Genomic DNA, 11645 nt, shown 5'->3' on the forward strand with positions numbered 1-11645 from the left:
AAAATGGGTAGCACCATTTAAACACCTGATCATATGGAGCACCCAGTTACCTCCATGGTGGAGGGAAGTTTGTTCCTTTACTGAGCATAGAGGGATGCTTTGGAGAAGTCTAGCTCTAAAATTAAAGGTATAAAAATAAGATGACTGAAAAATCTTACCTAGCTGCAGGCATGGCAAAGTTAAACTACAATATAATAAAGCTACCTTAGCTAATGATTTTATTAAAACAAAAGGGCAACTGTTGTCATCTCATCACTGGATAAGCACTTGCTTCTTTTGTTTTATTCATGTTTGTGTAGATGTCCCAAGGGTAATAAACACAATTACGGGATTAGTTATGAAGTGACATATTTTAATGATGCGGAGTTAAATGTCCTGCCATTTAAATTTTGTAGATATTAAATAGTGCTAGAAATATCCTGCTTCCAGACGAATTCTTCAGTATAGTGGTTGCCTCTATTACAGCTGTCGGCACACGTATAAATAGCTAGTGTTCCCCAGTCGATGCTTTCTCCAAGGCTGTCAACTTTTAGGTGATTCAGAAGTTGCGGCATAATCTTAAACAAAACACAACAGAAATGTTAAGATACCTTTTAACCTACATAGTACTTTTTCTGCACTACATAGTTTAGAAGGCAAAGTGATCAATTCTTTACAGTATAGTCTTCAAATCTTAGCTTCCAGCCCCCACAAAAGGAACAGAATTAGTTGGGGGGGGGGGAGAGAGAAATAGCACCATTCAAATCTGAGAGAGAAATAGCACCAGGCAAAATCTGTAGAAAATTTGCAGCAATGACCTGCCCTAAAAAGTTTATTTAGTACTTGACTATGTTCTAGTCCAGTGTTTTTCAACCTTTTTTGGGCAAAGGCACACTTGTTTCATGAAAAAAATCACGAGGCACACCACCATTAGAAAATGTTAAAAAATTTAACTCTGTGCCTATATATAAAGTAATTTTTCAATTTTTCCCACGGCACACCAGGCAACATCTCGCGGCACACTAGTGTGCCGCAGAACAGTGGTTGAAAAACACTGTTCTAGTCAACAACCTATTTTTAATCTAAGTAGACTATAGTTCCAAAAATGTGTATCATTGAACTCCTGACTTCCCACAATTCAGGCTACAGAGACCTTAGCAAGGATTGAAAGAAAATTTAAGTAGAACTAAGAATTCATTCCTAAAATTCTCTGCTGCTTTTATATATAATATATATAATTTATAATTATATTATATTAATTATGTTATATTATATTACACACACACACACTTATTACAGACAATTTAACCAGATTTCCATACCTGGAATTCAAATACTCTTTTACTACCACATAAACAGTTGGGGATGTCCGTCTCCTGAGGAATGTTTTCTGCAGAAATCCAGAGTGGGCCTTCTCCACCTCTACAGTATCTGATAATCTGAGATTAAGAGAGATCACAGATGGAGTTTTAAATTACTTGGAAAGGCCCCAAGACTTCAGTCCCTTTAACATTAATGAAACCTGAATTAAAGCTTACAATGCCAGTAAGTGCAATTTAACTTCTCTGAACTGGGGGGCAAAAGGTTATAAACGAAAATGAAATATATGTCATCCCTCCTGTGGAACAATGCTGTGCTGCTGGTCACCCCACTCAAATCTTGTGCCTCCATGGCAGTCATGTTAGCTGTTTGCTCTACAACCTCTAGAACCAATCCTTGCTTTATTTCAGGATGCTAAGAATCAGAGACTTCCTTCAGAAAACAGAAGTCTTACTCAAATAAAAACATCCTTACAAAACAGTAAGAGATAAAAAGGAAGCATACCACTGAAACCACTGATTAAAGTATAAATATGTCAAATACAGGCAACCAGCTATGGAGGCAACTGAACCAATAATAACAAGGGTTTTTAAGGAGATTGCTGAAAAGTTAATTAATGTGTCTTCGCTGTCGAAGACTTAGGACAGAGGCAACTAGTGACGAGGTGAACTTCTAGACCTTCTCAAGAAATTAAAAATCACAAGGTCTGAATGGTTTCTAGTCAAAGGTTCTAAATGAAATGTGAAATTGCTGATCTTCTAATAAAATTATGTAACGTCCCTTAGCAGCCATAGGATAAGAGGACAGGTCCTCTTTTGGATCAATAAGTAGTTAAAGAAAGGGTAGCAGAAGGAATAAGCAACAGGTTGCATAATAAAGGGATGTAAGAAGTGAGGTCAAATGCGGTAAATAAATAAATTTATACATACATACATACATACCCATCTGGCTGGGTTTCCCCAGCCACTGAGCGGCTTCCAACAAAAGATTAAAAACACATTAAAACATCAGACATTAAAAACTTCCCTAAACAGGGCTGCCTTCAGATGTCTTAAAAGTAAGATAGTTGCTTATTTCCTTGACATCTGATGGGAGGGCGTCACTACCAAGAAGGTCCTCTGCCTGGTTCCCTGTAACTTTGCTTCTCACAGTGAGGGAACTGCCAGAAGGATCAAAGTTGGAACCTGTGCCTGTTCATAATTTTTCAGGGGCAGTGAAGTGGCTATGCTTGCTGACACCAAATTAGTGGTACCTCAGGTTACATACTCCGCTAACCCAGAAATAATGCTTCAGGTTAAAAACTTTGCTTTAGGGTAAGAACAGAGATTGTGCTCTGGCGGCGCAGCAGCAGCGGGAGGCCCCATTAGCTAAAGTGGTGCTTCAGGTTAAGAACAGTTTCAGGTTAAGAACGGACTTCCAGAACAAAATAAGTTCTTAACCCGAGGTACCACTGTATTCCGGTTGGTAAGAACAAAAAGGGATTGAACAGCTTGAAAAAGATCTCCAAACCAGATGAATGGGAAATAAAGTGGCAAATGTGGTTTGGTGTACAATGATGAACACTAGAACAAAAAAAATCCTTACTTTACACTGATGATGTGTTGTGAGCTGACAGTGACTGACCAGGAAAGGTATCATGGTAGGTAGCTCAATGAAAATGTGTGTGGCAGCTGTAAAAAAATAAATAAAAAGCAAATACCATGGTAGGGAGCCTTAGGAAAGAAATTCTGAAAACAAATCTAATATCATAATGCCTTTCTAGAAATCTGGCTGCAACCACATTTTGAGTACCATACAGTTCTGGCTGTTGCATCTCAAAAAGGTATTGGGAAGCACACATATGCCCCTGTCAGGCTTTCCTGACAGAAAAAGGAGATATGTAAGATGATGATTATTAATAATTGTACAACTGGAAGTGATGCAGAAAGCAGTAACCAAAAATGGTCAGAGAACTACAGTGCTACCTCTGGTTAAGTACTTAATTCGTTCCGAAGGTCTGTTCTTAACCTGAAACTGTTCTTAACCTGAAGCACCACTTTAGCTAATGGGACCTCCCGCTGCACCGCCAGAGCACGATTTCTGTTCTTATCCTGAAGCAAAGTTCTTAACCTGAAGCGTTATTTCTGGGTTAGCGGAGTATGTAACCTGGAGCGTATGTAACCAGAGGTACCACTGTATAGCAGTTCCACCACCGTGGTACCTCTGGTTACGAACACTTCTGGTTATGAGGTCCGCTAACCCGGACGTAGCTGCTCCTGGTTGCAAACTTTGCCCCAGGATACGAACAGAAATTGCATGCTGGAGGTGCGCGCACAGCGGGAAGCCCCATTAGCGAAAGCGCGCCTCAGGATAAGAACAGTTTCAGCTTAAGAAGGGACCTCCGGAACAAATTAAGTTCGTAACCAGAGGTACCACTGTATAAAGAAAAGTTACAGAGTTGGCTCTTTAATTTAGAAAAAATGAGTAGGGTGAGGGAACATGATATGGTGTAAAACATGCAGTGTGTAAGAACTGATTCAAGACATCTTTCTCCATCTCTCGTGATACTAGAACTGGGATCATTCAATGAAGCTGAATGGTGGGACACAAACGGAAGTACTTCATCACACAGCACATAATTTAATTACAAAAAGAACTAGTTGGATATGCTATATATAACAGCAGGAGAGAGCTATTCTCGTGCCCAGCTCATGGGCCAGCTCTCCACTTCTGCCAATTTTATCCTGTAAGTTGGGTAGCCACCCTAAGCAGTGCCACTACCTAATTCCCCTATTTAGTGGTGTGAAGATCTAGTGGTTAGAAAATTAAGCAGGATTATAGCTAAGTAACAACTGAAGAACAGGCATTACTATTGTACTCATATTTAAAAAATAGAGGGAGCTACAGAAAAAATGCTTTTCAAGACCTGTTCTGGTTCTGAAGAAATTTTCTCTTTAAATTTCTGAAAAATCTTGTCATCTTGGGTTTCATGTTTTGCCATAGCTTCCAATGTTGTCTCATCTAGATAATCTGGTGCTTCATCTAAAACCCAAACAGATTAAAATGTTATAGTGTTAAAATCAGCAATACTATAGTTTTAATAAACAAAATTAAAATCTTCAGAAGGTTTGCATGACAAGTTAGAACAAAGTATGTTAAGATAAGGAGTTTGATTTTCATAGTGTAACTTGTTTAAAATACTCCTTTTTGTGAAGTATTTTAAAAGGCTGTGTCTTGCCAGGGAGATTATGCTTTTCATGTAATCTTTTTCAAGTTTGTGTACATTTTGTTTATTGTTAATCTGTGTAACTTTTATACTATGCATTCCTTTGTTTGTCAAACTTTTCCTGATGACTAGATGCAGAAAAACAAAACTGAATTCAATCAAATTTTAGGACATACTAACTTGGAGACTTATTTACATGGAGCACAGTGATATTTCAATATAGAGAAATTTCTCATGTTCACAAATCTTCTGTTCTTTTGACCTGAATTATTTTCAATTCTGTGCTACAGGCGTACAGTGGTACCTCTAGTTGCGTTCCGCTCTTGTTACGGACTTTCAGCTTACAAACACGGCAAACCCAGAAGTGTTTACTTCCGGGTTTGCCACACACGCATGAGCAAAAGCAATCTGCATGCTTTGTGCATGCGCAGAAACGCTCGATCGCGCCACACACATGCGCGGAAGAGGCACTCTAGTTGCAGACTTTTTGGGGTGTGAATGGCACCCCGAAACGGATTAAGTCCGCAACTAGAGGTACCACTGTATAGCATTTTATGTAAAAGCAGGGGTGGTTAATCTGTGGCCCTGAAGATTTTGTTGGGACTAAAGATCCAAACATCTTTTATCATTGGCCATGCTGGTTAGAGCTGATGGAAGATCGAGAGTTCAGCACCATCTACAGGGACATAAACAGTCGTACCTTGGTTTTCGAACAGCCTAGTTCTCAAACGTTTTGGCTCCCAAATGATTGAAACCCGGAAGTGACTGTTCCTGTTTTCAAACATTCTTTTGGAAGCCAAATGTCCAATTGGGCTTCTGTGACTTCCGATTAGCTGCAGGAACTTCCTGCAGCCAAACAGAAGCTGTGCTTTCGTTTTCGAACGCTTTGGAAGTCAAATGGACTTCCAGAATGGATTCCGTTCGAATTCCAAGATACAACTGTAGTATAATTTAAAAATAGGTCTTGCAGCAATGAAATTTATTCATACTACTTACCTGTATTGGCCGCAGATGTCAATTCTTTTTTGTCCTGATCTTCCTCTTCTGTTTCACTGACATTGGAGGAGTCAGTTTCTTCAGGCTCTATCACAATTTCGTACTCGGGGAAAAGAAATTTATGATCTGGAATAACAACATCCAGCTCACCTACAAAACAAGAACCCAAATTATTTTGGTTATTTTCCCCCCATTCTATTTTGTATTGTATATTAGTCGAACTTTAAAACTAGCAGAGAACAAAGACAAATATAGAATGAAATGGCCAGCAGAATAAAGCCAGAGCAGAAGGCACTATTTTTTATGCAAAGCTGCAGTGTTTCAATTTTTCAATTTCTTTAAAATCCTGCTTGTCTCTAGAAGCAGAAATGTCCCAAAATTCAACAGTAACACCTCCAGCATTACTGTAGAGTTTCTATGTCATTCTGCTCACAGAGACAAACAGCATTTTAAAGAAATGTACAAAGTGAGACACTGCAGCTTTGCTAAAAAACAGAAACTTGTGCTGCTGGAGATGTCAAAGACCAAAAATGGCATTTGCAGCAGCGCCAGAAAATATGTATAAACTATTTTGGCCAAAATTTCTAAATATAATAGAGGATATGTTTTAGAATTCCTAGGTGAATAACTACTACTATGATGATGACGATGACTGTGTCACCTTCTTCAGGCCAGACTGTAAAAGGCCTTGCACTACCCAGGAAAGCTCTGTTGGATGACACAATGAGGATGCAATGGAGGCAGCAAAGTATACCTTCTTTTCTGCCTTCACTGCCATTTGGTAGGCTTGATGATGAGGCCTCACTAGCGTTTGATTGCATTTGACTGGAGTTTTCCTCCACTTGCGTTTGAGCTGTCTCCCAGCTTGTTTCCTCATCCTAAGCTATGGAGTATACAGTGGTACCTCGGTTGTTGAACATAGTAAGACCGTTCGACTTCCAAAACGTTTGACAACCAAGGTGCAATGGGCGGTCAGTAAATTCCATTGAGGAAACACGCCTCGGAAGCCATTCGACTTCTGAGGCGCATTCGAAAACCAAAGTTCCACTGTACCAGGAAGCCAAATGGGCTCCAAAAAGTGGGAGAGGGTGCCGAAGGGCAATCATGTCAATGGTCCACTCCATTAGGATATTCCAGAGGTTGGCCAGGGCTTTGATATGAGCGCCAGTTATATCAGCCAAAAAAATTAAAAATACATTGGATTCATCAGCCGCCAAGGGCAGACTATCCTAATAGATACCCTGATTCTGCAGAGAAAAAAGGTGCTAAAAGCCTAAATCTCAACAGGAAATGATTGGACCATGACCAGAGACCGATGCCAATATCCTCCATTTTCAGATAACCCTCTTCACAAGGTCCTGAGCATGGTTGGGCCAGTAACATATTGGAACAGCTCCATGGTCGCTATAAAGCCCTGAGCCACCGTAGAGCCATTCACCTCCTCATGGATGTTGAAATCCCCCAAAACCAGCAGTCTGCGAGCCTTGAACACCATCTGAGACTAGCTCTGTCAGCTTAGGCAGGCAGACTGCTGTGGAGCCAGGTGGATGGTAAACCAGCAGAATGCCAAATCTGTCCCAGTTGCCCAATGCCAAGAACGTGCCCTCTAGCTCTCCCACCGCCCAATGGACAGAGAGCCTGGAAAGAGCTAATTTCTATAGATCACAACAATACCTCCTCCCTGACCCTCAGGTCTGCCCTGGTGCTGCTCCAAACACTCAGTTGGACACAGCTGGATAAGACCAACCACACCTTGCTCAGTCACCCAGGTACCAGTAATACAGACCAGATCATCCTCCTCATCCAGAATAGAATGTGGGAGGTCTTACTCAAAGCCAACCTGGCATTCAGAAACAGCAGCTGCAGACCCAAGGGCTGGCTAACAGGATTACTGCAATGCCTCTGGTTGGGGGACGGGCTGGTTATGGTACCTGTTACATCTACCTCTGAAGCTCAGCACTGGCACCCCACAGGGATGCGTGCTGAGCCCCTGCCTGTACTCGTTGTATCATTTGACTGTATTTCATCCAATCCATCCACTGTAATTATTAAGTTTGCAGATGATACCACCATAATGGGTCTAATTAAAGGTGGAGATGAATCAGCGTATAGGGAGGAGGTTCAAAAAGTCTCGACATGGCGCCTAGAGAAAAACATGCACCTAAATATCAGTAAGACAAAGGAGATGGTGTTGGACTTTTGGAGGAAGAAAGGGGAACTAGCCCTATATTGGGGGGGGGGGGCTGTGTAGAGAGAGTCTCTTCCTTCAAATTCCTGGGAGTTTACCTTAGTGAAGACCTCACTTGGAAAATCATACAACCCAGGTGGTTAGGAAGGCCCGACAGACTCCATTTCCTTAGGGTCTTGCATAAGGACAATGTCAAACAAAAATTGATGATCTCTTTCTATCGGTCCACAATAGAAAGTGTCCTTTCATACTGTATTACAGTGTGGTATGCTGGTTTGACAGCCACAGACAGGAAGTCCCTACAGAGGGTGGTGAATATAGCACATGATATCATGGGCTGTCCCGAGTTCACTACCGGTAGATGACATCTCAGAAGACCACTGCCTCAGGAGAGCGAGGAAAATTCTCAGGGATGACTCACACCCTGACCAGCACCTCTTTAATCTCCTACCTTCGGGCAGGAGATACAGAAGTATAGTCAGCCGCACCAACAGGTTAAGGAACAGTTTTTATCCGTGGACTGTTGGGCTGCTGAATGGGGAAAAAATAAGTGGTGCAATTGACTTCCGACAAGCACACAGAGTGCGAACAAGACTGAGTGTATGTGTGTGGGGGAGGGGGGCTCATTTAATTTCACTGCACACAGGTGGTGTAGTGACAATAAGGGTTTATTATTATTATTATTATTATTATTACAGTCACTAACTGCCTGGGCCATGTGCCCCTTCCCCGGCCTGCCCCACCATTCATACCATACCTCCCTCTACCCTGAAACATTGTGATTGCACCTCCCCTACTCTCCCCAATTATAACAATTCTTCTTGGACTGCTTAATTCTGAAGTAATCAAAGCCGATCTTCAACTGATGGAAACCCTCCTCTAAATCAGTGCAAATTTCTAGGGTTTCAAATTGCTTACCAGACTGCAAGCATGAAAGCTTATGCCCTGCTTTCCAGTCCTTAACTTGATGGTCTTTGCTACAGTAATGAGCCTTGTGGCATTTGGAGCATGTTTTGCTTCCCAAACACCCACAGACTCGGCACAGCTTCGTTCCACATTTTAGCTGTAGATTTGCACAAATCGGCTCTTCGTGGGGTGGCTCTTCCCGTGGTGGATCATAAGAGTAAGTGTCATTCTTCCTTGGTAATTGATTCCTAAAAACTTGAAAATAGAAATAAATTATTAACTATTTGAAAGCAACAGTATGGATATATACTTTTTGTTTGCTCTCTCTGACCTTGCTATGTCAGAAACTATACAAGTTGCTAAACTTCTCCTTAATCTTTACCGGAGGAGAGACCTCTTATTCCAGAGGATCCAAAGATCCTTAGGGGACGGAGAGATCCACTAATTTTATAATATTTATTTGACAGCATTTGAGTGTGGTATAACAGCATGCACGGCATGTATATAATCTGAGAGAAAATTCACTTCTCAGTAGTGTCAAACTAAATTGGCACATGCTTCAATTCTAGTTTAACAGTACCACACATTTCAGTTGGAATACAAACTGAAAAATCTTTAGCCACCATCTGAGGTAAGACTCACACTGCTGCTAATGTTTTCTTAAATCCATTTTTGATGCTTTAATTGCTCCGTTCAACAGACCAGTTTTGCCATGAAAGTACTGTATCAAGAGCAAGGCAAACATTGCCAGTTTAGGATCTCAGAGGTTGGTTGATGTCTCGCATTTTAAAAGGGCTGTTCTTGTCAAAATCAAAGCCAGCCAAGATGTACCAGATAATACCTCCCTTTCCTTAGCTCGACTTCACCAGTTTTTTTAGGGAAGCTTTTAATATTTAATAGATTATTGTATTTTAACATTTTGTTGGAAGCAGCCCAGAGTGGCTGGGGAAACCCAGCCAGATGGGTGGGATATTAATAATTATTATTATTTTATTTTCACATTTAGTTCAAACATGGCGATTTATGGTGCTCTGAGATGCTCTCTAATGCATCTACAAGGGAAGCACTTTAAGGAAAGGGAAGAAACAGTCACATCTGATATATAACTGCTAACATAGGTTGTTGGTGGAAAAAAAGATTGCCTGACTCCCTTAATTTTTAAGAAAACTACCAAATGACATACACGGTATCCGTTCATCATTTCTATGCTGTGTGTTACTCACACAAAGATACTATGGATTTTAGTGGGGCGAACATGACATGTTCCTGAGCACAAGATTGAAGCCACTGACAAGTCTCTCCCCCCCCCCCCCGACATCTTCAAATTCTATTATAAAGTTATGAGCTGGCCTTGTTTATTAATTTTGGACTTCCAGTTTTATAACTCCTTCACAGCATTCTATTTAAGTAAGTTGTATTATGCCTATTTACTGAATTTTACCTGTGCTTTTTTATTTGTTTTAAACACTGATTTATTTTGATTGATGGATTGTTTTACTGACTGTTGTGTAGACTGCCTTGTGAACATCTATGGTGAATAGCCGTCTATAAATAGTAGAAATAAATAAAATTACATTTTTAGCTGTGTACCTAAGATACACTTGCATTTCTTTAGTGGAAATATTTACATCCCATCTCTTTACCAGATGTGTCACAAGGCAGAAGCAAACCTGTAAGCATACACCTGACAAATATGAATCGGGGTGCACAGGATGTGAGCCAATGCAGATGTTACCACACATCTGTATCATGACAAGTGGTAGGACTAAAGATGCCTTAAATAAGCAAACTCCTACACAGGGAGCTCAGTAGCAGGGAGCTGGGCAAAGAAAGCTGCATTTTTATTTGAAATGGGTAAGAAGACCCCTGTCTGAAACCCAGGGAAGCCACTGCCATCACCTGTATATGATACAACCTAGATGGGGCTTCCTCCACGTGAATAGGAGTTCACTTTTTGAATAATAATAATTATATGTCGTGGGGGGGGGGGTCAGGATTTCAGAGGTGCTTAGGTGGGGCATGGCCCAAAAATAGATTGGGAACGACTGGGCTAGGGCAACGTTCTGTCTTCCTCAATAGAAGGACCCAAATTTTGATAGGCACAAACAACAAAAAGTCCAGGGATAGGGAAACAGCCGGTCCATCCAATAACTCCTATCACCCCTAACCATTGGCCATGCTGGCCGGGGCTGCTGACAACCGCAGGTTCCCCAGTCGGGCCTTGAGGGCATCAGCTGCAATCCTAACTTGCCCCGCTGCGTTTAAGGTGTGTGTGTGGGGGGAGAGATTTAGGACTTCCAGCATCTGCCTCATGCATGCCTTTAGGCCCACAGCAGACCCGACAAAGGGCCCTCCAGAGGACACGAGGCCCCGCGCTCCTCACCTCTCAGGCTGCCCGGGGAGGGGCCGGCGAGGCGGTAGCAGGCGGGCCGGCGGCAGCCGAAGAGGAAGAGGCTCCTGTGGAAGGCGTCGGGCCGGCCTGGCCGAGGCGCGTAGAGCTGCAGCAGGAAGGCGCGCGGCTCCCCGCACGCGCCGCACTGCAGCTCGGCGGGGCCCGGCAAGCCCGCCTCCCCCAGCCACGCCGGCCTGCCGCCCACTTTGCAAGGGAATTGCTCGCTGCGCAGCCGCCAGGCCTCCGCCGCCTCCTCCGCGAAGCCCAGCTCGACCCGCCGCGAGGCCATGACGTCTCCTTCCCGGCCGAGCTCGAATGAAGGAGGCCGAGGCGGTGGAAGCCAGCGGCAATGGAGTCCGCCTGGCGTGGGGGAAACAACAGCGCCTCCGTTGGAGAGCAGAGGCACCTGCGGGGGTTTGGCTGGAGACGGTTCTTTCCCAAAACGGCGCCTCCCACCCCTGCGGGACAGTCGATCGCAAAGTCCTTGTTTGAAGTGGCGGGCAGGGGGGTGGTTTCCTTCCCAATTGGACCAGATTCTGAAAACCCTCTGGTGGTGACAAAGAAGTGAGGCGGCTTCAACCCCCACCGCCTGAAAATAAAGGGGTCAGAATCCTAGCTGGAGTACAATCGAACTGAATTCCTGCCCCCTTCCACACCCA

At 42.8% G+C, this 11645-nt stretch overlaps 1 protein-coding gene across 2 annotated transcripts; it reads right to left on the reverse strand.

The window, feature by feature from the left end:
• Positions 1–331: 331 nt before the first annotated feature.
• PDCD2 (programmed cell death 2) lies at positions 332–11299 on the reverse strand. Of its 2 annotated transcripts, XM_033144233.1 has the most exons (6): positions 10978–11296; positions 8607–8849; positions 5501–5650; positions 4205–4320; positions 1302–1418; positions 332–557 (listed from the first exon to the last, which is right to left on the reverse strand). In XM_033144233.1, exons 1-6 carry the CDS (start codon positions 11273–11275, stop codon positions 399–401), a joined length of 1083 nt encoding a protein of 360 aa, XP_033000124.1. In that variant the 5' UTR covers positions 11276–11296; the 3' UTR covers positions 332–398. The 2 variants fall into 2 exon arrangements, with proteins under 2 accessions (XP_033000124.1, XP_033000125.1); XM_033144234.1 differs by lacking the exon at positions 1302–1418 and having other exon boundaries at positions 10978–11299.
• Between the last annotated feature and the right edge of the window lie 346 nt (positions 11300–11645).

This window comes from Lacerta agilis, chromosome 3 (assembly GCF_009819535.1).
Source record: "Lacerta agilis isolate rLacAgi1 chromosome 3, rLacAgi1.pri, whole genome shotgun sequence".
NCBI classification, from domain to species: domain Eukaryota; kingdom Metazoa; phylum Chordata; class Lepidosauria; order Squamata; family Lacertidae; genus Lacerta; species Lacerta agilis.

What these genes read in the sequence shown, in the direction of transcription:
- PDCD2 (XM_033144233.1), bottom strand. Translation starts at nt 11,275, where the DNA reads ATGGCCTCGCGGCGGGTCGAGCTGGGCTTCGCGGAGGAGGCGGCGGAG. An exon ending in TTTCTTCAGAACCAGAACAG is followed by an intron (nt 1,419 to 4,204) that starts GTCTTGAAAAGC and finishes TCTTAATCTCAG; the next exon opens with ATTATCAGATACTGTAGAGG. An exon ending in AAAGAGTATTTGAATTCCAG is followed by an intron (nt 558 to 1,301) that starts GTATGGAAATCT and finishes GTTTTGTTTAAG; the next exon opens with ATTATGCCGCAACTTCTGAA.